Genomic DNA, 25968 nt, shown 5'->3' with positions numbered 1-25968 from the left:
AGTTACTTCAGAGTTTCCTGGAGTGCACCTGGTGTTATTTTGATATGCAGATGATTTCTCATTTGTGAGAAATATTAAGAAATGTCAAGTATTCGTCAAGGTTTTTTTTAAGTAGAAGAGCAAGGAAGCACACATTCCAAATAAACTATGGATTTTATTCTATGTACTGCAGTACACCTATTAGTGCATAACTAAATGAAGCAGTTAATTTTGAATCATTCATGTTTTTTCCATCCTTACTGTTCACTATGGTCAAATTCCTCTTCATCCTACTCTAGCCTATGACGGGAAAGGGAATTATAGCATGCAGTCTCAAGATGTGAGTGAATGAGGCTGAGTCAGTGTAAATTACTGTCTCTTTACATTGGAGTAAGAAATAGAGGAAAGTTTTGTATATTGTCCCCACAGCTCTTCCAGCTAGTTCAAGCATAAACTATTATGAATGATACAGTTACACAGGTACCAACCAAGGCTTGCATGCCAGCTGTGGTCTGTTTTTGCTCCTCCTGCCTTTTCCTCCTATCTCCATCCTGGCTATGATCCCTCTTCCCTGTAGCACCCCTTGTTCCCCAGACCCCATCCCTGGCTTTGAGCTGCTCTGATTAGCCTTTCCTGTCCTGCCCCCTTCTCCTGCAGTGAGTCCCACGGCAACCAACACGCCGAGGATCACCCGCTCTAACAGCATCCCCACTCATGACTCCACCTTTGAGCTGTACAACGCCTCCCCTATGGGCAGCACTCTCTCCCTGGCAGACCGGCCCAAGGGCATGATCCGATCAGGCTCTTTCCGCGACCCTGTGGATGATGGTGAGAGTCCTGCACCCAGCCAGGAGGACAAGAGTCTCCTACTCAGTAATAATGGTGAGAGGGATACAGTCACAACACATTCTGTCTATCATGTCTTCAAAAGAGCACAGGATGCTTTGGCAGGTGGCTGGGGCACCCCGGGGAATGGTTACTTTCTCTATGGGGAGGCAATATGCCATGGTAGAGGCAGGGTTGGAAGTTCTGAATTAATATAGCCAGTACCCTTTTGGACATAGTTTTCCTCCTGCATGACCAGCAGATATATCACCAGGACTTGGTAGACAGGCACTCCATGTGGTCCAGAATACCAGCCCTCTCATTGGGCAAAGCAGTTTCTACTTTTGCTACAAGCTCTCTTTTTCTCCTTTTTCAAGATATATATTCATGCTAGATCTGTGTAGTTCATATGAAGAAAACATCACGCTGCAAATGGCAATAATGGTCTAATAGTGGGGAAGAGGGATGGGTTATGCCTGGGCTTGCAGAGGAGTTTTGCTTAGATTAGTTCCCCACATGTACTGTGTTAAATTGTGTGAATGATGGGGCATTGTTTGCATTTAACTAATGTCTTATTAAACAAAACAAAACCAAAGTAGAAACCCCTGGGAAGCTGTGCCACCAAGATGTTTTTCCTTTGTTCCTAGAAATCCCTGTTCAAAAATATTTAGATGGATGGCCTCTTAGGGCCCTTCCAGACACAGCTCAAAAATGTGGTTTCTGTTGGGCTTTTTCCTGAGACGTCCAAACGATACCTCAGGTAAAAGCGAATTAATTAGATACCTCATTAGATATGGACCTTTCTGAAAGGGAACGCATCCCCGGCTAGTCCTGGGACTGCCCGGGGGTGAGTCCCCATTTGCCATCTTGTTCCTTTTGGGCTCCTGGAGCCCAAAGGTGTGAGAAGGCACCCCCTCCCTCAAGCCCAAAAAACTACCATTAAAATTTTTAAAAACTTACTGGGCCCCCATTAAGATGGTCCTAGAGTTGTCCTGGCAGGTAGAAATGATGCATCAGAAGGTTGGGGGGGGGGGGGGGGAGAGAAGGAAAATCGCTCCTGCCCCTCCTCCTGACCTCCATTTCTACATGCTAGGAAGGCTGCTGGAGAGGAGGCCTGGTGGCCTGGTAAGTTTTTGTTTTATTTTAAGGCTTTCGAGGGTTTTTTTTTTGGGGGGGGGCCTTATTCCAACATGGACGTTACCACACTGGAATGGGGCCAGCCCCCCAGGAAAGCCTGGGTCTTTGGGAAGAACTTGGGGACTTAAGTCTGCTCGGAGCAGGTTTAAGCCCTGTATGGAAGCACCCTTAGTATGTTCACTAAAAGCATTATAATCATCATCTAGCAAAAGAATCTTACCTCCTTTCCTAAATACTAAGATTTATCATCAAATTTCCCAAATTTGCCGTCATAAGAGTCCATTATTGACTCTGGCTGCTCTTCGTGCCGGTCCTGCTTTTGTGCATCCCTGGTCTCTAGGTTCTCATCCTTGTCCTAATATCTGCTCCCTAGGCCTTTCCTGTGACCAGTTGTTCTCCCTTCCTTGACCATGAGTTGCTCCATGACACAACTTTCTCTCTCTCTTCCTTTGATTACAGTTCATGGATCCGTGCTGTCCCTGGCATCCAGTGCTTCCTCAACATACTCCTCAGTAAGCTGTATTCCCTGCTCCATTTGGCCTATTCCATCCTTTTGGTTCTTTGTGTTGTCTTTCAGCAGTCACCCTGCGATCTATTCAAGTGGGGTGGAATAGAAAGTTGTTAATTCAGAACATGACATGTCATATCTGCAAGATCGGGAACAGTCTCTGAGTTATATTGCTACAGGGAGGGTGATGAGATGTGTGCATGTGGTGAATGCAGAGACTTGATGCTGGTGATTGGCCTGGGCTCTCTGCATGGCTGCCTGCCTGTGGCTAGAATGACTCCGCTTCTTACACCCTAACCACCTCCCTCTCTGTCTCTCCTCTGCCCCATCACGTGCTGCCAGGCTGAGGAGAGGATGCAGTCTGAGGTACAGTAAGATCTTCTCTTTCCACCCTGCCACTGTGTTGCTCTTGACCGTTGGTGGAGAGCCAAGGACTTTCCTGCTCCCTAACTCTCCTCTTTCTCTCCTTTCTCTCTCTTGCAGCAAATCCGTAAACTGCGCCGTGAGCTGGAGTCATCCCAAGAGAAGGTGGCCACACTGACTTCCCAGCTCTCAGCCAATGTGAGTTGCCTTGTGTTGTCTGTTTGGCAAAGATGCCTCTTGGCAGAAGCGCAATGCATAGAGGAAGATAGTTTTCTATCATTACAAAGGCAGCCTGGAAGCCCCTTAAAGCTTTCCACCAAATCTAACCATATTCCAGCTCAGATATTTAGAAATGCACTCCACTTGGACATTTAGCTTCTGATTAAGCCACGTGGGACTTGGGCAGGATATGGACCATTCTGAATGTCTATGGTGGCCAAGCAGTCCAGAGCTCTAATCTGATTGCCTTGTGGCAAATCCCAGGATATGATAATAGAAAACTGAGAAGTGGTGCATGCTCTGATAGAAGGGACTTTTATGTATTCAGCATGTAATGAGAGCACCCTCTAGTGGATACTTTCTGTTTTACTAATGCACTATTTCTCAGTTTTCTCTTCAAGATCATAGGGTATATCTGCTCACTGTAGAATGAATGCAGTTTGACATCACTTTAACTTTATGGGATCGTGGGAGTTACAGTTTTATAAGGTCTTTAGCCATCTTTGCCCAAGAGTGCTGATGCCTCACCAAACTACAACTTCTGTGATCGCGTAGAATTGAGCCATAGCACTTAAATGGTGTCATATTGTATTAATTCTGCAATGTAGATGCACCCTCTGACAAAAAAGAGTGGGTTTTTTTCCTGAGATTATTAGGTGCTAACAATTTAATCTTGGATCTTCTGCTTGCATTTCACATGCAGGAGTCTATAAACTGTGATCCACCTTTATTGGCCAACCTTTTCTTTCTATCATCAGGGCTCTCCTTCTCCTACTTCCCCAAAAGACAAGGTTATGTTTCATTTTGTTTATCTGCAATGTAGTATGAAATCAGAAGTCAAAGGTGGGGTGAGGAAGCCTTTGCTCCTCTATCTGGCCCCAAGTGATAACTGGCAGGACAGAAAACAAGCCCTAGCCCTCTTCAGCACTCAGAACTGGCGAGAGATGGAGTACATCAGGCTGCTGCACCCAGCAGGTACTCCAGTGCAGGACTAGCTCAGGTATCTCCAGTTCCCCATTACAGTTCAGGCCTGGATAAGGAGAGACATGTCAGCTTGTATACCCAGCAGGACTCCAAACTCTATAAAGTAGAAACATAAACCATATACTTTTGTTTCCTCACTTTATGGTACTGCACCTTCTTCCTGACAAGCAGAGATCACAACAGATCTTCAGCAGAACATTGATGCTAGCGATGGGTGGAAATATCCCCCCCACCCCCACCCCCAAATACTATTTCTTTGTGTGATTATGTTTTTACTTAGTGTTTGGGCTTGATAATTTCTTCCTTTTTTCACAGGCTAACTTAGTAGCTGCCTTTGAACAGAGCCTGGTGAACATGACATCCCGTCTCCGACAGCTTGCAGATACTGCAGAGGAGAAGGTAAGTCCTATGAAAATACCTCTGCTTCCCTGAGTTTCTTCATCTTTTTCTAGCTCATTCCCATCAAGATCACATTGCTCAAGATCAGGTATGCTCTCTGTTAACTATGCAGGTACTGATCTGTCTCACGGCTCTGGATGCAGAGAAAAGAAGTGAAACAACTAATTATTACTTATACATCCATGTGGAGTTGAATAATATTTGAATTACATTTATACTAGAAACATCAGCTGAAAGAGAACTATCTACCCATCCACCCCAGTTTGGGAAGGGAAGTCTCCTGTTGCCTGATACCCTAACTTGCTGTGGATTTTGTTTTTGTTTTTTTCACAAAACAATTATTTCTTCCCATGATTTGTTCCTCTCTATAATAAGAAGGATTACAAGTTGAAATGCAAGCAGATTTATATTATGTTCGGAGCAGAAAATGCAACCAGAGGAGTATTAAAAGGCCTTTTTTTTCTTAAATACTCATATCTGATCATTCTGAAGATTATTAATGGACAACAGAGTATGGCTTTCCTCTGGGCTTAGGTCAATTCATAATACACAACTGAGTCCCCAAAAGAAAATATATTATTTGGGCTTTTTCTTGCTATTTGCTCTATTTGTTCAACAGGGACAAATGCAAGATACTTCACTTCGGCAGAAAAAATGGAATGCAAAGATACAGAATGGGGGACGCCTGGCTTGACAGCAGTGTGTGCGAAAAAGACCTTGGAGTACTCGTGGACAACAAGTTATACATGAGCCAGCAATGTGATGCGGCTGCTAAAAAAGCCAATGGGATTCTGGCCTGCACAAATAGGGGTATAGCGTCTAGATCCAGGGAAGTCATGCTCCCCCTCTATTCTGCCTTGGTCAGACCACACCTGGAATACTGTGTCCAATTTTGGGCACTGCAGTTGAAGGGAGATGTTGACAAGCTGGAAAGCGTCCAGAGGAGGGCGACTAAAATGATTAAGGGTCTGGAGAACAAGCCCTATGAGGACCTGCTTAAAGAGCTGGGCATGTTTAGCCTGCAGAAGAGAAGGATGAGAGGAGACATGATAGCCATGTACAAATACGTGAAGGGAAGTCATAGGGAGGAGGGAGCAAGCTTGTTTTCTGCTGCCCTGCAGACTAGGACACGGAACAATGGCTTCAAACTACAGGAAAGGAGATTCCACCTGAACATCAGGAAGAACCTTCCTCACTGTGAGAGCTGTTCGACAGTGGAACTCTCTCCCCCGGACTGTGGTGGAGGCTCCTTCTTTGGAGGCTTTTAAGCAGAGGCTGGATGGCCATCTGTCGGGGGTGCTTTGAATGCGATTTCCTGCTTCTTAGCGGGGGGTTGGACTGGATGGCCCATGTGGTCTCTTCCAACTCTACTATTCTATGATTCGATTCTATGATTCTATGACAAGCATACCTGGCTGTGGTAGCAGAAGCTCTATCTTTCCATCAAAATATTTACATCCTACCCTTTATCTGAAGTTCTCAGAGGGTGTTTACAATAAATCAATTTCAAACAATAAATAATTACTAAAGTTTTAAAAAGATTAAAAATAGATGAAATCGTTTATTAATTTAGAGTAGACTACTAAAAATCTTGAATGATAAAGCCATAAACCATGTGCAGCCTTGATAAAATCAGTTCGGCCTGAAGGCTTTAATTAAAATAATAAATGTGTTGTCGAAGGCTTTAATGGCCGGGATCACAGGGTTGTTTTATGTCTTTCGGGCTGTGTGGCCATGTTCCAGAAGTATTATCTCCTGACGTTTCGACCACATCTATGGCAGGCATCTCCACAGGCTGTGAGGTATGGATAAATAATAATAAAAACTTTATTTATATTCTACCCTATCTCCCCAGGGGGACTCAGGGTGGATTCCAACATACAAAAAGGCAAACATTCAATGCCTTAATAAAACAAACACATACCAACAAAATAGTCCAAAATAACCCCACATACGAAAACAACATTAGAACCTAGCATCAATAAACAAAACCTTTATCAAGCAAAATTATATAGTGCCATAAAACCTAAACATGAAACAACCACATTGATTTACAGGAGCCAACTAAAGTTCACAAACTCTTATAGTTTGATTGTGTGGCTGCTGGGCCAACACAGACTAACAAAGCCCGAATACAATAATAATTCTCAACCAGAGGTCTGGTAGAGATCTCTCGTTATCTCATTAATTGAAAGCCAAGTTTCAACTTCAAACTAATTGGACCTCCAGGGGGAGGGAATTCTATAGCAAGGGTGTCACCACTGAAAAGGCACTCCCCCATGTCCTCTCAAATGTATTTCCCCTACTAAAGGAAGGCTTCTCCAATAGATCTAAATTCTTGGGGAGGCAGAGAGAGTGAGAGCTGCTACCTCAAGTAGATCCCAAGCCATTAGGTTCCAAGGTGTTTGGGGATTTAAATGTTATTACCACCATATTGAGTTCATGGAATCATAGAGTTGGAAGAGACCACAAGGACCATCCAGTCCAACCCCCTGCTATTCAGGAACACACAAAGCACCCCTAAAAGATGGTCTTCCAACCTCTGCTTACAAGCCTCCAGAGAAGGACACGCCAACATATTCTGGGGCAGCATATTCCACTGCTGAACAGCTCTTAATGTCAAGAAGATCTTCCTAAAGTTTAGGTGGAATCCTTTTTCCTGCAATTTGAACCCATCAATTCATGTCCAGTCTCCAGAGAATCACAAAACAAGCTTGCCCCTTCCTCAATGTGACATCTTTTCAAATATTTAAATATGACTTTTATGTCCCCTCTTTGCTTTCTTTTATCCAAGCTAAACATTCCCAGTTCCCTTAGTTGTTCCTTATAGGGCTTGGCTTTCAAACCTTTGATCATTTTGGGCATCCTTCTCTGACAACATTCTAACCTGTCAGTAGCATTCTTGAATTGTAGTACGCAGAACTGGTGTTCAGTTCCAGTGTTGTATTCCAGTTCAGGTCTCACCAAAACAAAATAGAGTGGGACTATGTCTTCCCTCAGTCTTGACACTATACAGTGTTCTCTCACTACTTTGCGGTTCGCTTTTTGCGGATTCGCTGTTTCGCAGTTTTTCAATAAACTCTAAAAAAAATTATAAATCATTAAAAAATTACAATTTACAGCCTAAGGAAGGGAGGAAATCTGATTTAAGTAAATCTGATCTAATTTGCCAAATAGTCACTGTTGAATGTTTTTATGTTGAATGTTTTTATATTGTGGAATGATATTTTAAATTGTAAGTCGCTCGGAGCACTCTGGTGGAGAGCGACTAATTAAGAAGTGAAGTGAAGTGAAGTGAAGTGAAGGAAGGAGAAGCCAAAGGGAGAGAAAAGGTGCTTAAGCGGCAACGGGAGGAGAAGGAGATGATTTATCAACACACAATTAGTTGATAAAGAATTAAAATAGTGTATAACTACTAAAACAATGTATAAATATAAACACTAACAGTAACATTGAACATCAGAACAGAAACCTATTGGCAGCCAGTGCAATTCCTTTAGAACTGGTGTTATATGATACCTGAATGGAATTCCATTCTAGCTGCTGCATTTACAAAAGACAGCCCATTATAAATCCTAATGTAGTAGTCTAATTAGGGAATTAATAGTGCATGAATTACTGTGGCTGAGTAGCCCTTTCCTGAAAAGACCATAGCTGATGAACCAGTCAAAGCTGTCCCTTAGCACTATGAGCCAACAAATCTTTCTCCCAGTGAGAAGGATGGATCTAGAACAATGGTTCCCAATCTTTGGGATTCCAGGTGTTTTGAACTTAAACTCCCAGAAATCCCAGCCAGCTTGCCAGCTGTTAGGGACTGTGGGAGCTGAAGTCCAAAACACTTGGAGGCCCAAAGGTTGATAACCACTGATCTAGAAGTATCATAAGCTGACCGACTGTTCCTTCAAAAGGAGTGCAACCCCATCCAGGTAACCTGCCCAATTCCCAGACTTCAGAACTTCCAATCCACTGTTTTATGAGGATTCAATTCCAGTTTTTTCACCCTTATTTCTCTCTTTCCCCCTGCCATTCATGCAACACATTGATTATCCAATCAGAAGACTAGACCTTATTATTTTCAGTATACTAGATCTAGCAGATACCACGCTTTTAGAATTTGCCACATCACCTTTTTATCAGGTGTCATTTCATGCACCAACTTGCAGGATTGCCTCTTGTCTGGGTTTGTGGTTTATGTTTGCATATTTTAAGGGAACATCTGGCAGTCTTCACAGACTTGAAACCTAAATTACTTTATTTCCATTTTTAACAATAAGACCGAAAGTAGGCAGACACTGTCACATACCTTACGATTTGTGTCCTACAATCTGTGGGTTTTTAAAAGTTTATTTGTCCTCTTTTGATGTTATGCCAAGGAGTTGCCATTTGAGTATTGTCTGGCTTGTGGCACCACTATCTGGAAATGGCCTTGCAAATCGTAGGGAAACCAATGTATAATAGTGTTGCCTACTCCCATCTGCTGATCCACCTACCATGATCGATAATGTATCAATGAAAGATCCAGGAGGATCAGCAAGGTAGCACTCCCTCTATCTGTAGGTTGTTAGCCAGAGCAACTGACACTGACTAGTCACCATACATTCAAGCACCTCACCAAAATACAGGATATTAGTGATAGGGCAGAAGTTTTAACATACCTCTGTGTCCAAGGAGGTCCTTTTCAGGAGAGGATACATTACAGCCTCCTTATATGCAGCAGTCACCTTCCTCTAGATATTTGCCATCTCTTGGACCCACCCAACGAATACACATCTGCTAGACTGTAAGAACCAAGATGGCCGACGATCAAGACTACTTGTGGTGAGACGGACATCTTGTCCACATAATCAGTCTGCAACAACTGAAATGGATTTTAAGAAAATTGACCAGATGGTGCAGTGAATACCTTCTCAGACAATGCAATAACCTGTTCTGAATAATGATAATAATGGTCAAACCCAAAATGGTGTTTACCAATAATGGCTATTGTTATTATAATATGATACTTAAACATTAGATTAAAGCACAAACCATTACACATTAAAATTATTCATACATATAAAATGTTAATTTAAAATTCATAGTTTAAAATTGACTGGATACAAATCATTTTCTGCTCTAACGCCTGGCAAATTTATCACAGCAGGCAATCTAAGTGTGACCTCAATAAGCACTTCATCATTTGAAATATTCTGCTGGATGATGTGCTGAAAATAGCATTAAGGAGGAATAATACCTTTTTTGTCACCTTCAATGCTTCATAATAGGCACAAAGAAAGGTATTTGCTTTCAATTTTATTCATTCCATGACCTATGCCACCTGCACTCTAGCCTTCATCTAGCCTATTTCATTGCCTGTAGAAGCTGATTTCACTGATAGCTTCAACAGCTGAAGATATTCATCCTCTAGCTAACTCTTGACCTCCACTATATGCCCTATTTCCTCCACTAATTTTTCTACTGAGTAAATTAATAACACCCAAAGAATTCATCCACTGTGTATCATCTTTCAGGACACTGAGCTGTTGGACTTGCGAGAAACTATTGATTTTTTAAAGAAAAAGAATTCAGAAGCCCAGGCGGTTATACAGGGAGCTCTAAATGGGACAGACATTACACCCAAAGGTGAGCAGAGCTTTCTATATAGTGTCCTTGTGGTCCTACATATGTTTTGCTTGAATCCACTGCTAAATAGCTTCTGTTAGGACAGTGGTGGGCCCCAATCATCAATGTTTTTGGGCTACACCTCCCACTAGACCTCAGAAGACTTCTTTGCCTAACCCTCAGCCCCATTTAAAATGTTTTTGGTGATGAAAAGGGGACAGGTAAAGGTATGGAGGTGATGTAAATTCTGAGAGAGGTATCCTAGGGGCAATTTAACCATGTTATGGGCTTTTTCTGGACTGATTTGGGTCTAAGAGAGTCTTTTCTCTGAGCTAAGAAGTGAATTGAATATGCCACGTCCTTACTGTTTGCCTCTTCCCTTATGTCTCTCTTGACTTTATGACTTTTAGACGGCCAATTTTCCCACAACAAAAATTGTAGCCTTTTTTTGTATGTTTATACAGAGTGTCCATGAGTAATGCCATACATTCACAAACTTACCATGGTAACTGAAAGCCTTGGATAACCCTATTGAAATGAATTACTTCTACCAAAGGTTACCAGAGAGTTGCATAGGAATTTGCTAGGTCATCTAGGGTGGAAGCATATTATAGAATTGGCCAGAAGACCTAGAAAATCCCTAGGCAACATATTTCGTTGGATGTAGGTAGGTGAAACAGCAGGGGCTGGTTCCAGGATAATAAGGTTATACTGTAGTACATCAGCAGGAACAAAGCACTTTTTGTTTGAAGTTGAGAAGCAGTAACTGATCATCTGGGTGCCTGCAGTAGATTGTAAGTCCTTGCTTTGCTGTATCTCCAGAGCTGCGGATCAAGAGGCAAAACTCTTCAGATAGCATATCTAGCCTGAACAGCATCACCAGCCATTCCAGCATCGGCAGTGGCAAGGATGCAGATGCCAAGAAGAAGAAAAAGAAAAGCTGGGTAGGTTAAGGAGGAGAAAAACGGAGTGGGGGGATAAGTGAACTATATGTGGGAATGAAACCGTGATCTGTGTACTAAGTTCATCCTGAGACAAATGAGGTGTCAGGGCTACGAGCCTGTGGAAATACTTTTGATTACACAAGAGCAGATATCTCTGCTAAGTAATTACTGTGCTTCTGGAATATAAATGAAAATCTGCTCTGGCTCCCAGGCTGGTTCTGTTATTGAGTAATATTTGTCAGATGTGCTAGGCTGAGTCATGTTGTGGATGTGTTGTCCCAAGAAGTAGACAGGTGCTAATCTAACAGTGATGTTATAATTGTTGTTTGTTAAGTCAAGCTTTTATTGTAATAATTCTACATGTACTTCAAATGTTCCCAGCATGCTTCCAGTTAAATGGCCTTTCTATTCTCAGCTTCCTCACTGCCAGGTGACCTTTAAGTATGCTGAAATTTTATGCTCTTCAGGTTATTTTGAGCCAGAAATCAAACCAGAAATAGTATCATGTTTTGAGGTTACCTTAAAAATGAAAAGAGCAGGCTGAACGGAAACAGACTGTGGACATTTTAAAATGCACGTGGAAAACTTAGAATAAAGGACTCGACTCTTAAAATCATGATTGCATCACAACCTTTTTGCATGGCAAGTTATTACTTGTATTGCTGATGCGATCCTTGTTTTCCTCTATGTGTACTGTGCAGTCTTATCTTTCCCCACTAAACTCACAAAGAGGGTGAGAGCTCAGTAGGTGTGTAATCCCCTTAGGAGGGCTGGTACAGAAGACTGTCCTGTGGGCTGCCCTGAGCACCCCAACTTCTGACGGGCAGGGATCGGAGCTGAACGCATGATTAAGTCTTGCTGTGTTTTTTTCCCCCTCTTCCTTCAATGCTGATCCCAACCCTCTTTTTTCCAGGTGTATGAGGTAAGCGTCAAAACACCCTGTCCCCGTCCCATACACCTTGTAACCCACTGCCTTCACCAGTCCTTTCCTTGTGTTTTATTCCTGACTGGTCACTCCATTGTCTTGGGACCACACAGCACTGTAAAACTAACCATCCCATTCACTCTTACACCTGCACTGCCAAGCCACACAGCAAGGGGCCACTGCACTGGTGCTGGGGAAAAGCTTCACATCTGTTGGTAACATGCCTTTGAATTCACTCTAATGCTACCCAGCCTGGCAACTGTTCTTAAAGTCTAGAAAGTTAGTGGAGGGGGAAAAGGACCTAAGAGAATGTATATATTAAGGGAAGGAACCCACTAGGCGACAGCTCAAGAATATAATGTAATATTCTCCTTCTGTCACACGTGGCCATTGAAGCATTCAGTTATGTACCAGAAGAATGAAGGGGGGGGCTGTATGCTACAAAATATAATGCTCTTCTAAACTTTCCAGTCAATATTGAAAATTTTAAAGATTAAGCTATGTACTAATATCATCCCTCAATTTCTCTTGGCCCAAATGAGGAAAGGCTCCAGATTAAGGAAATATCTTATTGCAGATATCATCATTTTGAATAATTTTGTGAGCTACTCTTAGGGAATCTGTTAAACAGAAGGATATAAAACACTTTAAATGAAGAAATGGATCCACGCTAGCATTCTGGCTAGTTTTTTTAAAAACCAAGATCAAGTCTAAATTCTGTTTAGGACATTTCTTTCTCTAGATTTATTTCCCTTCAAATGGTGCAGGCAGTGAGATTAATTGAAACCCCCCGATATCTGTCAGATTAAAGACATGAATGAAAGCTTTAGAGGGCACCAGTACTAAAGATTATTCATACCTGAAGGTTTCTTCAGCACTGGTGTGAATAAGATCAGGTTTGACTCTAGAAGACACATCAGTCGCAAGGCTTGTGGGCCACATTTGGCCTACCACCTCATTTTATGTGGCTTGCGAGGCTTTCAATGCCAGGGCAACATAGTTACATTTATACGGTTTTACAGTTATAACTGACCCTTTGAAAGCAACCTTAAGGCTGATGTGGCCCTCAGTGAAAATGAGTATGACACCCCTGCTCTAGAATCAAAGGCAACCGTTTAGTCTAACAGCTTTAGCAGACTTGGAAATTGGAATGAAAGGAAGGTGACTTAATAATCCTGATCCTCAGAGATGCCATTTGAGTCCAATGCATGTGTTATGATTCATTTATTTATTTATATTCAATGGTTGTTACACAAAAACATATACAGAGACCATTATGTCATAATTGCATGTACAGTTGTCCCTCCACATCTGCATTTTTAACTTTTGCAAATTTGATTATTCATGGATTTGATTTAAAATGTTCTTTCTATGAATCTCTGGGTCCTCTAGCTGACTCTATGGCCAACTTCCTCCATCTGTGCTGGAGGACCTAGAGATTACTGAAGAGAATACCTCTCTAGTACTCTCCAGGTCTTTCAATGTGATTCTGTAGTCAGCCTCCAGCAGACATTAATTATAGAGTTGTGCTGGAAGACCTAGAAAGGTAAACAAAACAACAATTTCTTGATTTGTGGCTTTTCACTTTCATGGCTGCCCTGTGCCCCTAACTCCAGTGAATTTGGAGGGTTGACTGTAAATGCATGTCTCATATAAAATTTTACATGTAATATTGTAAAGGATAGCAGAATAAAACATTAAAACCCTACCTCCAAGATATTATTCTACATGTATACTTAAACAATATAAAAATCTTCCTCCAGGAATTAAGAAACTGTCTCCAAGATCTCATAATTAGCCTCTGATGATTTTCAGAGGGGAAAAGTACAGCATTATACTCCTACAAACCTTTCTGTATGTAGCAAAGTAGTGGAATAAATGCACCCTCCAGAGGTTGTCGAATTGTATCTTCCAGCAACCCTAAACAGCACAGCTAAGGGTGGAGAATGTGAAGAGTTGTGGTCCATCAATATCTGGAAGGCCATGTAGTTCCCACGCCAGTGTAGCAGATAGGGATTTTTGGCAGCAGATTGAAAATATGGAGCATGTATAGAAATCCAGACTATAAAGGAGGACGATGAACTCCAGATCACTATTAAGGATGCTAGGAATTGCAATTCCAATTTGCAATGCCCAAGCCATCTCACTTCTCAGTGTTGTCTTATCATTATGGGATCACACTGTTTGTGTTTAAATGCCATTTGAAGCCAGGTAAGAAGGTAGTAAAGGTTCAAGCATTGACACAGCTCCAGTCCCATGGCCACTTATGTGCTCCCGAGCTGACTTGTGAAGAGGGTAGCAAGCAAACACTCCCCATTCCAATGCCCATTACAGTGGCTATTCTCCCCACTACTGCCTTGATACATGTGCGGACTGATGCTTGCTTTGTGCCTGTGTGAGTGTGTGTGCGTGCATGTTGCATGCTCCGCCTGAGCATGGTTGGAATTGCACATTAATTATTCCCTTCAAGAGCAAAATGTTTTGTTACAACATTGAGTGAACCATTGCATATCAGGAGATAAACAATGCTTTTCCAGTCTCTAAGCAACCACGCCTTTGAATGTGAGATGAATGCAATTCTTGGATCATGGCTCTATGCATAGTTTCCCATTAAAAACTGATACATTATATGCCTGGCTTTTTTGCGCCGGGGGGGGGGGGGGAGGAGAGAGAACTATCATTCTTTAGCAAACTTGTAGCAAACTTTTGAGCTGGAGTGGTAGTATCAAGATAATGGATGCTCTTGATGTATGGATTGGCTTTGAATTCTGATTGGACCACAGTAAATGTGCATGATTCACTGAATCAGAATAAATTGTGGTTATTACTGGTTGAACGTGTAAGCAGTGGCATCACTAGGAGGGTGAATGAGATGCAAATGACACTGGGTGACACCATTAGAGGAGGTCTATAAACTTTTGTGTAGTGTTTCAGCAGAAATGTATTACTTTATAAAAATATCCCTGTAGTTAGATATAACCATAAAACATTTTTTTCATAATCCCAGTTTATATGTACAGCTATATTAATATATCTACAAAGCTAAAACTCTATCGTATTTTACTTTTTGAACTTTCTAATGCACATGTGCTCCAGTCAGAATTGCTATAGTTATGCAATTATAATGTTACTTTGAATCATGTGGTTTTTACTTTATGCGCTACATGAACCCACTGTTATTTTTCTTGCTGGTGTTTATATAGTTGTTTATTTTGTATATTATTGTTGATAATGATGGTGCTCCTGCTAGATAGATTTATTTATGCAGTGCCATCTACCTGGCACTTTACAGTAAAACAACCAAAAACAGTGGATCCTTCCAATGGCATACAGTCTAAAATCTGTGTGTATGCATACACAGAGGGAAGGAGTGATAATAAAACACCATGAGTTACCACACTGAATGACACCAACCCTAGTAATGCCACTGTTTGTAAGTACTGTAAGGATCTGTTTGTACTTTGCGCCTTTTTCTGTACTACTACTCTACAAATGTCATATTATCACTGACACTATTATGTTAGAAAATGCAGTAGACATCATGGCATGATAATGAATAGGTTCAAGAGTGGGATGCAAGGTTACTTCACTCTTCATAACAGTAAATCTAGAGCATTTGCTAACATGCATTCCTGGTATCTGAAAATGTGATGAAAGAAATGGAAACTGTGCATACAGTACTCTCCAGTAACAGTAACAGAATAGTTCTTTCTTTTTTTCTTATGTCCTTCTTAGAAATTTGCTTTTTATATCCCAGTACTCTTTCAAGACAGGATGACAGTTTGGGGGAAGGAAGAGATAGCTAATATTAAGTTATTTTAATATAACTAAAACTCCCAATTTGTTTTCATGAGTTATGGTAGGAGATTGTATTGTTGACAAATAATTTAAATACACGCTATGCACTGGTATGAAATACTACTGGTTACATAGATAAAGCTGGGATTTGCCTAAGTCCAGACAGCATTTCCCTCTCTTCGGAAAAGATGCAAGAAACACAACACACTTGGATGGTGGAGGAGATTCATTTTGTAGCTTCCACAACTGGCATGAATTTAAATGCATGGTCTCAGCTGCTGATTGTGAACATATGTCTGGCTGTGAGCAAGTCTAATTTCTGCATGTTAAATTGCCCTTGTTACTTCTGTAGTAGATAGGATAGATCAGATGCTTACTTTCCCAATAAAATTCTAAGAAGTAAAGAGAGAGAGAATCTGGTACATATCTGAGGGTTTTTTTTTTTACCAACCTGCAACAGATAATCCCTTAGGAAGCACAGGTCATGCCTCAGGCTTCTTATGTTCCTTAGTTGTTCCCATGTAAGCATCATTTGTGAGTTTTACTTCTCTTATGTGTAGAATATGATGATTAAAAATCACAAGAGCAGCGCAATACCTTGCAGAATAAGAACATTTGCAATCATTTCAGCTTTCTGGCCAGGAGCAGACTTGGCTTGACATGTTTCACATTTGATGGGGGACTAGAATTGCTCTCAATCCCTGCAGTCTGGGATGCCACGCTGTGGAAATCGGCATGCTCATAATTAACCAGTATTGCTGCTGGATCTGTATTCTGAACATTCTAGAATCTACTGCTTAGTTGCTTGGAGAGGATATTTAAGGTAGGTTTTAATACAGATGAGTTCTCATACCCTAAAGGCACCAGATTCTGTCTGATCTTGGAAGCTAAGCAGAGTCAGCCCTGATTTGTACTTGGATGAAAGACTGACAACAAAACCAGGTGCTGTAGAAAATTCCAGAGGAAGGAACTGGAAAAATTACCTCTAAGTGTTCCTTACCTGTAAAAAAGCCTATGAAATTTATGAGGGTCAGCATATGTCAACAGGGAACCTGAAGGCACACACATACACACACACACCATACACATACACATCTTTCTTAACATTTGGGACCTATTTGGATGCTTACATTCATGTTTAAAAATTGCTAAAAGCTAAAATCAGTGCATGCTTATGCGTGAAGAAGGAATTCTAATTAGTCTTAAAGGTTATGATGATGGAACCCAAGATTAGTTATACCAGCATGAAGACTCTGCATTCACACTATACATGTAGCCATGTATAAATATGTGAGACAAAGTCATAGGGAGGAGGGAGCAGGCTTGTTTTCTGCTGCCCTGGAAACTAGGACACGGAATAATGGCTTCAAACTACACGAAAGGAGATTCCACCTGAACATTAGGAAGAACTTCCTTATCTGTGAGAACTGTTCAGCAGTGGAACTCTCTGGACTGTGGTGGAGTCTCCAAAGCCTTCTTTGGAGGCTTTTAAACAGAAGCTGGATGGCCATCTATAGGGGGTGCTTTGAATGCGATTTTCGTGGTTCTTGGCAGGGGGTTGGACTGGATGGCCCACGAGGTCTCTTCCAACTTTATGATTCTATGATTCTAGGAGTATTTGGAAAGTTAGGAAATGTGTGTTGTTTCAATTGGTGGTGACACTTGGTTTTAAGCTGGGATGAGAAGTAGGTTAAAAGTAAATCTCCAATACTCGAAGTCTGGAATGTAAAATGTAGTTGAGAGTCAAAATCACAGTGTAGAGAAGGTCCATTGTTACTGTGTGCAATGTAATGTTGGCATAAGCTGCCTTTGGCATCTGCTCATCCCATGGTGCAGCATCCTCTGCTTTTCTGAAGTTAATCCTGCAGGGGCTTTTTCAACCCTTTCTACATCTCCGTTTTCCCCTTCAGTTGAGGAGCTCTTTCAACAAGGCTTTCAGCATCAAGAAGGGCCCCAAATCTGCCTCTTCCTATTCTGACATAGAGGAAATTGCCACCCCAGACTCTTCAGCACCATCGTCTCCCAAGCTGCAACATGGATCCACAGAGACAGCCTCACCTTCCATCAAATCTTCCAATTCTTCTTCTGTAGGGATTGATACCACTGAGTAAGTCCAGCCCTTGCCACCTGAGGGTTGAAAGTCAATGTGCATTTTGCCACTTGGAGCATCTTTACATGCTATGAACTATCCTACCTATCCCATCCATCACCAGGGCCAGAATGGTTTTGTCAGCTGTAAGATAGATGGACTCAAAGTAGTCATGGTTTCTAACGTTTGTGAGATGAGCAATGAGACTTTCTACATTAATCCTACAGAATTGTGTCCAGTTTAGATCTGGTAATACCAGCTGAAGTAGGAAAGGTAGAGAGTTGCCTTTTTTTTTTTTTTTTTTGCAAATACAAAAAAAAGGTTGAGTCTGCCTTGTCCAAAATGTTTGGGGCCAGAAGATTTTTACATTTTGGAATACTTATATTTACATATTGCCTATTGAATTTTTTCTTCACTATGTTAAAGGTTGTCTGCATTGGCTGAGTGTTCAGGAAGGACTAAATAGTGTAGCAGTAATTTGCAAAGCACCGGTCCAATACTAGTGTTCACTACAAAGCTTCCAGGCCCTGGCATCAGGGCACAATAGTGATAGTTACCTGCTCCCAGAAAGCCTGGCAGAGCAGTCCTCAGCTGCTACAAGAATCTCAGCCTCTGCCCCCATCTAGGCCTTATTGGCATTTTTGCACCAGTCTTACATCCTATCTGAATATCCTTCTCACCCAGGCTCTTTCAGACCAATGAAGAGGAAGAGCCTGAGAAAAAGGAGGTCTCAGAGCTGCGCTCAGAGCTGTGGGAAAAGGAAATGAAACTGACTGACATTCGTCTTGAAGCCCTAAACTCAGCCCACCAACTTGACCAACTGCGCGAAACTATGCACAACATGCAGGTGTGTATGCCATATGCATGATTGTCATTGTGAAAGTATCTGGTCAAATTACAGCAAAAGTTATCAACATTGCCATATATCATTAAGAGCTCACATTCTCTGATATTCATGAAGTAGTATCACTTAGAGCCAGCCTGTCTCTCAGCACAGAATCTTGAAGGTGTGATGGACGCCACTCCCATAATCTCCATCTTGTGCAAGCATTGGCCATGTTGTCTAGAAGTGATTGAAGTTATAGTCCAACACATCTGGAAGGCACTACATTGGAGAAAGGTGTTCTGAGAAAATGTCAGTTTCAAGAGTGGCTTTCAATGTGTCATTTAGGCAACAGTTTATCTGGCTATGTTGTCTCTTCTGTTGTTTAGTTGTGAATGCAACATTGCTAATAACCTGTATGAATAACCTGTATTTGATTCTGGAATAAATAAGATTAAGGGATCTCTCATGCTGCAACTAGATCTTTCCAACTAACTTTGCTCTCTCTCCATTCTCTGTAGCTGGAAGTGGATTTATTGAAAGCGGAGAATGACCGGCTGAAGGTTACTCCTGGACCCTCTTCTGTGCCCAGTTCGATTCCCAGTCATATCTTGAGCTCAACTACTGCCTCTTCCCCCAGGCGCTCTCTAGGACTCCAGCTTACTCACCCTTTCAGTCCTAGCTTGACTGATACAGGTATGAACATTAAAAGAGTATGAAAAGGGAATTGAAAGCCCAGAGTGACCAACCGCTGTTTATTTTCTGCTGCAAAATACCTATTGCTTTGTTTATCTAAACTTCTTTGGGTGTGATGGCTGGGCCAGGAGAGGAGCTCAAAAAGGGGAAATTGGATCATGTTTGGGTGAACTGAGGGTGGGAGTAGTGTGCTGTTCTGCAGATTATCATGCCTCATCTTCTAGAGTTGGATGTGTTTGCTCATTCCAGTTCTGCTTCAGGTACATAATTTTGCCATTGCTTTACTGACATTCAATTAATGTCAGAGAATCTGCCAAGTGGACTTATGAGGAAGGGAAAGGTTTAGCCTGCAGAAGAGAAGGCTGAGAGGAGACACGATAGCCATATACAAATACGTGAAGGGAAGTCATAGGGAGGAGGGAGAAAGCTTATTTTTTGCTGCCCTGCAGACTAGGACACGGAACAATGGCTTCAAACTACAGGAAAGGAGATTCCACCTGAACATCAGGAAGAACCTTCCTCACTGTGAGGGCTGTTCGACAGTGGAACTCTCTCCTCCGGACTGTGGTGGAGGCTCCTTCTTTGGAGGCTTTTAAGCAAAGGCTGGATGGCCATCTGTCGGGGGTGCTTTGAATGCGATTTCCTGCTTCTTAGCGGGGGGTTGGACTAGATGGCCCATGAGGTCTCTTCCAACTCTACTATTCTATGATTCTATGATTCTATGATCAGAGCAGTTGAAGAGTTGCATTGAAGACTTTTTTTAAAGACAGAATTAAGACGAGTACAAAAAGAATATTTTCAAAACAAAGTCATATCCTAATAGGAATTATGAGAACAGGGATGATGTCTAAGAGAGCAAGAATGTTTTTTCTGTTGTCTGCATCAAGGTTCCTGGCAACACCATCCAATGATAACTGGTGTCTTCTTTTGCCCAAACTGTACACTGTGTTCTTCTCTCTTTAGAGCTATCACCAATGGATGGTATCACTGCTGGCACCCAGAAGGATGATGTGACACTTCGAATTGTAGTGCGCATGCCACCTCAGCACATCATCAAAGGGGTAAGCACCATTCAAAGTGTGGGAAACGTCAAATCTGGGGACAGTGCCTCCCAGCCATATTATTAGATGTGGATTCTCTACCAAGAGATTCCTGTTGCCAATATAAACTGGTGGCAGAGATTTCCCACTCATAGTCATATGCTTGTATCTGCCTTTTGGCTTCCAGGACTTGAAGCAGCAGGAGTTTTATCTGGGCAGCAGCAAACTGAATGGGAAACTGGACTGGAAAATGCTGGATGATGCTGTGTGTCAGGTCTTCAAGGTGAGATGCTAATGGCAGCTTTTGGCTGCACAGACTTTTCCAGGAATGTTATTTGAAATATGTGGGATGTTGAACAATTAAGATTCAAGCAGGCCCACCCTCTATCCTCTCCTGTGTTCCCCTCCTGGGTTTATCTGAACATAGAAGATTAAACTGGAAAGCTTTAAACGCCATTGCTAATGGAGGCAAACTATCTGTTCCTTTTGGCCTCAACATTTGAGCCTGTTTTCCTCCTGACATGTCCTTCCATAAGTTAGTCAGCAATTGAGAAAGAAATTGAAAGATACATTTCATGTCCAGCAAAGGTAAGTAGCTCTGCAGAGGCATAATAGCAATAAATATCTTCCCTGGACTGTGGAACAAGAAACAGCAAGCAGTACAAATCAATAGCTGTTTATCAAACTATCCTGCTTTGCAGAAGGAAGTTTAACATGGGGTTGAGAAATCTATATTCTACAGATGTTGTTGGACTGTGACCAGGGGCGGCCTTAGGTATAAGCGAGCTACACTTTTGCGGGTGGCGCCGATCCCCTAGGGGCGCTGTTGAGGCGTGCCCGGTTCAGCACCCAGAGAGAGGGGAGGGGGGCAGGCAAACAAAAGTTTAGTTCTCTGCCTCAGAGTCACCTCTGCCTCTGACTAAATTCCCAGCCAGATGCTCAAGAGCGAGAACAGCACCGAAACTTGGGAGAGAGTCTCTTGCTGCTGCCCCCTTTGCCTTTGCTCCTGTGGCGGCACCCAGTTTCTCCCGCTTCCCTCCTTTGACTCCCTTGAGCCCTGTGAGTGAATCTGCATGTCTCCCTCTTCCCCTGGCCCAAGTCCTCAGGGTCCTAACGCCTGCCCTCTCTTCCTCTTATTGCCAGTTTTTTTTAAACTACCTTGGGTACTTGGTGATTCCCGGGTTATTTGAAAGGGGCATTGTTTGTTTTTTTGGAAGTTGGGGTAGGTAATATCATATGTTACATGAGGCCCCTTCCATACTGCCCTTATATCCCAGGATTTGATTTCCTATACTGCCAAATAATCTGTAATAAGAAGATAATTTGGGATCAGATCCTGGGAATTAGGGCAGTGTAGATCCAGCCTGAGTCCCCTTCCACACTGCTCCCAGAATATCTTCTTTGAACTGAATCATATGAGTCTACACTGCCAGATAATCTGGGATAAGAAGATAATCTAGTATCAGATCCTGGGAATTAGAGCAGTATAGATCCAGCCTGAGTCCCCTTCCACGCTGCTGCTATATCCCAAGATCTGATCCCAGATTATCTGCTCTGAACTGGATTATATGAGTCTACACTGCCAGATAATCTGGGATAAAAAGATAATCTAGAATCAGATCTTGGGATTTAGGGAAGTGTAGATCCAGAGCCTTTATCCCCATTTGAGAAGTTTGCTGGAGTTTTCAGGAGTTTGTAGGAAGCTGCATGTAAAGGATCAGCATAGATTGAGAGGAGGGGAGGGAACTTGATCTCTCTTCCATGCAATTGCAATAGAGGGGTCCCAATTCTCCCCGTTTGCATTGATCAACTAACCTGGATTGCCAGATGTATGCGGCTGATTGCTGTAGGTTTTTTGGGCTGTATGGCCGTGTTCCAGAGGCATTCTCTCCTGAAGTTTCGCCCACATCTATGGCAGGCATCCTCAGAGATTGAGGTCTGTTGGAGACTGGAGAAGAACCTACGGCCTGAAAAACCTACAGCAATCCAAAAAATACACTGCTTTCTCAAAATGTTAATTGTCCCCCCCTATTAGTGCTTACTCTTGGTAACTGAGGGTTGATATATACATCTTAGGACCTGATTGGTGGGGGGGGGGGCAAAATACTGTATGTTTACACTTGAACATTGCCTGACTGTGACCCCCCTCCACCATGCCTCCCAATAGTTAGTCATGCTGGTTGATGGGTCCAACAACATCTGGTTGGTAGATAGCAGGCACACTGACTTATCTGCTTTAGTGTAGCATAGCTGGATGAAATTCAGGAAAACAATCCCCAATGGATTTATCAGATAGGCATGGCTGAGATTTTAATAACCCAATTCCCCTTTCCCCACATATGTCCAAGGAAGGAGTCAAGAGTGATTTGCAATGGAAGAAATGTGTACTACATTATGATGCAATATATGTATTAAGTTCATTGTCTTTTAAAAAATATTGTGTAAAGATGGTACACAGATTGTAAAAAAAGGAGAAAAAAATCAAATACACATAATACAGATAGAGCTGTCTACCAAACCTACCCCCTCCTCCTACCCGTGAACCACCACCTGTGACTTCCAACACCCCACAGTGTGAAACTAATATATCATAAAAGAGCTACTCTTATCTTTATGTTAATAAATTCCCCTTGCGGTTATGTTAACGTCTACTTTTGTCTTCCTTTGTAAATATTCAAATACAAGCCTCCATTTTCTAACAAAATATTTATTATTTTCTCCTCAAATACTATCAGAGAGCTTGGCCATTTGGATATAGTCTAATAATTTTCTTCTCCAGTCTTTCTTCTCCAGTCCTCTTTTCCCCTTCCATAATTTTGCTATTATTAATCTTGCAGCAACAAAACAGTGTTAATTGTCCATGTGTGGATCTTTATGTAGTTAAAATGGCCTCAATAAGAAGAGAGAAGTATCAGTAGGCTTGAGGGGAAAGGGATGGCAGAAATGCCAAACAAAAATTGGTGCAAAAAAACCAATAAACCTTATTAATGTTGAAAACATCCAAGAAGCTCAGTAAGTACTGGTGATGCCCAGTGGCTCCAGAATGCTGAATCTCTGGCAGAGGAGTATGGAACAAAGCACTTTGGTTGGCACTAGATGGCTGAACAGGAGTATTTAAAACGTTTATGCTTTGGTGTAGATCGTCTGTTGGTGGTAACTATTAATTATATTTATATCCCACAATTTCTCTAAAGAGCTTCTGATAGGTTACATGTCCCTTCTTTTATCTTTACAATAATTCTGTGGGGCATGGTGGGTAGCCCAATTCACCACTCACCACCTTCATGGTGAGCTTCACTCTGGAATTCCCTTCTAAAAACCATTCAGCCTCCTGCATACTCTGGTGTATTTCCAATCCACCGTACTTCCCATTTCTATATGTGATTGTGGAATCTAAATAGTGAAGAAAGTTGCTAAGAAGAAAATCAGCACTTTTGAAATGTAATGCTGGAGAAGATTTTACAAATACAGTGAACTGCTAAAAGGGCAAATAAATGGTCTTAGAGCAGATCAAATCAGAACTCTCCAAAGAAACAAAGATAACTAAACTGAGACTGTCATACTGAGCTTGATGAAGCATTAAAGAAAGAGGAACACGACATTCTAAATCAGTGGTTCTCAATCTATGGGTCCCTAGATGTTTTGGCCTTCAACTCCCAGAAATCCTGACAGCTGGTAAGACCCACAGGTTGAGAACCACTGTTCTAGATGAACAAACCCAATCAAGGAAGCCATGGTCCTGACTCTGCAAGACTTGAGCATGGTTATTGATGATAGGGTGACTTGGAAGCTTCTCATCCATATGGTCATCATAAGTTGAAGTTGACTTGACAGTTTTAATGTGTTTAATAAACTTATTCGTGTTGTTATTTTACACCTGTTTCTGACTATCTCTCAAGCAACAAGATCAAGTTTATTAAGCCCAGTTAAAATACGTTAAACTCTTTAAGTTTCCAATACAATTGGTAGTTTTCCCTTCTTCCTTAAATCTAAAACTCTGTCTGTATCATCTCTCTGTGCCAGCACAATACTTTGTCAGCTTCAAACCCTGTCTGAATATTCCAGAGGCCTTTTGATACACTCTGTTCCTTTGCATCCCCTTTCACAATCTCCCTGAGCTGTGATTAGCTGCCTTCAAACCAGGTCTGCCCAGCACTTCATTCACAGGTGGCATTTCTGTTCTATTGTAACATGAATTGTTTTGTTTTGTATTTATCTTTAGACTACATTGTATATCATCTTGATTTCTGGGGGGTTCAAGGCAAAATTTTCAGCGAGACATTTGAATCAGTCTAGAGTTTGGCTTACTACTAAAACTTGACTGTGTCTCTCTCTGTTTTCAATCAGGATTATATCACCAAGATGGACCCTGCTTTCACACTAGGGCTCAGCACCGAATCTGTCTATGGCTATAGCATCAGCCACATCAAGCGGGTTTTGGACACAGAGCCACCAGAACTGCCACCTTGTCGACGGGGTGTGACCAGCATTGTTGTGACATTGAAGGGTACAGCTGCACCTTTTTTTTAAAAAAAAAAAAAAAAGCTTACATTATGTTACCAAGTGTGTACGTTCAGATGCACAGCGCTGATATTAAAATAGATCTTGTAAAACTATGAACGCTGAGTATCCTAGAACTGTTTTTCCAGGCATAGAAAATTATGTTTAAAATGGGATGTTGTATATGCTGGGACCAATGTATTCTTCTTTTTATTTACATCCTGAAAAATTCCAAGCTGCTACCAGTGTATCAGGACCAGGAAGAGGACAAATGAAAAGGAGGGGGGGGCTCAAGAGAGGGCATTAAGTTTCAGAAGTATTGATGATGCAGTGAAGCTTTGTATTAATCATGATTTAGGGATGGATCCCATTCTCCAAATCACCTGCTGTGCTTGCCTACATGCAGCAAATATTTTTGTCTGATCTTGCTATTGGATTGAAGTAGAAGTTGCATATATGAATTTATTTACAGTATTTATTTACAGTATATATATGCCGCTCTTCTCACCCTGAAGTGGACTCAGGGCAGATCACAATGCACTTATACATGGCAAACATTCAATGCCATATAGACAGACACAGAGGCAATTTAACATTCCAGCTTCCGGCTTCATGAGGCTATGCTCAATTCCACCCACAGGGGGAGCTGCCCCTTCACCATCCACTTATGACACTGAGTTCTTGATGGAGTACTTCCTCATTCTTCCGCATGCTGCTGGAAGGTTTTATGGTGTTGTAAATTAGTTCAATTAGCCTCCCCACATAAATTTCCCAAATTTCCTACATGACAGATGCAACTGTCTTTTGGGCTGCATAGGTCAACACCAAGCTAGACTATTAAATGGTCGGGAGCTCACTCCGACCCGGGATGGATTTGAACTCATGACCTCTCGGTCAGTAAAGATTTATTGCAGCTGGCTACTAACCAGCTGTGCCACTGCTGGTTAGTAGCCTAATCCATTTCATGTGGTCATTTAATAATCAGTTTTCATTGAAACCAAGTCACCAAAAGGCATGTGTGTTCCTTATTCCCTGCATTTAGTTTAAAACAAACCATAGTTCCCTGTGATGAGCTAACCCGGGAAACTGTGGTTTGCTTTAGCAAAGGTTTATTAAACCAGGGTCAAACAATGAGGAC

At 41.8% G+C, this 25968-nt stretch overlaps 1 protein-coding gene across 9 annotated transcripts in view; it reads left to right on the top strand.

The window, feature by feature from the left end:
* nav1 (neuron navigator 1) overlaps nt 1-25968 on the top strand; it is a 365889-nt gene that overhangs the window by 321256 nt on the left and 18665 nt on the right. For 6 of the 9 annotated variants that reach the window (XM_062978708.1, XM_062978714.1, XM_062978709.1 and 3 more), the window contains 13 exons: nt 637-861; nt 2401-2453; nt 2792-2815; nt 2933-3010; nt 4331-4414; nt 9925-10036; nt 10838-10959; nt 17593-17789; nt 18456-18618; nt 19116-19290; nt 20254-20351; nt 20518-20613; nt 24678-24837. In XM_062978708.1, coding sequence (XP_062834778.1) covers nt 637-861; nt 2401-2453; nt 2792-2815; nt 2933-3010; nt 4331-4414; nt 9925-10036; nt 10838-10959; nt 17593-17789; nt 18456-18618; nt 19116-19290; nt 20254-20351; nt 20518-20613; nt 24678-24837 — 1587 coding nt within the window. The remainder of the gene's footprint in view (nt 1-636; nt 862-2400; nt 2454-2791; nt 2816-2932; nt 3011-4330; nt 4415-9924; nt 10037-10837; nt 10960-17592; nt 17790-18455; nt 18619-19115; nt 19291-20253; nt 20352-20517; nt 20614-24677; nt 24838-25968) is intronic. The other 3 variants (XM_062978712.1, XM_062978713.1, XM_062978711.1) reach the window with 3 other exon arrangements.

The sequence above is a fragment of the Anolis carolinensis genome, chromosome 4 (genome assembly GCF_035594765.1).
Source record: "Anolis carolinensis isolate JA03-04 chromosome 4, rAnoCar3.1.pri, whole genome shotgun sequence".
In the NCBI taxonomy this organism is placed as follows: domain Eukaryota; kingdom Metazoa; phylum Chordata; class Lepidosauria; order Squamata; family Dactyloidae; genus Anolis; species Anolis carolinensis.
The sequence above is the reverse complement of the archived record's forward strand: the minus strand, read 5'-3'. Positions and strand labels throughout refer to the sequence as shown.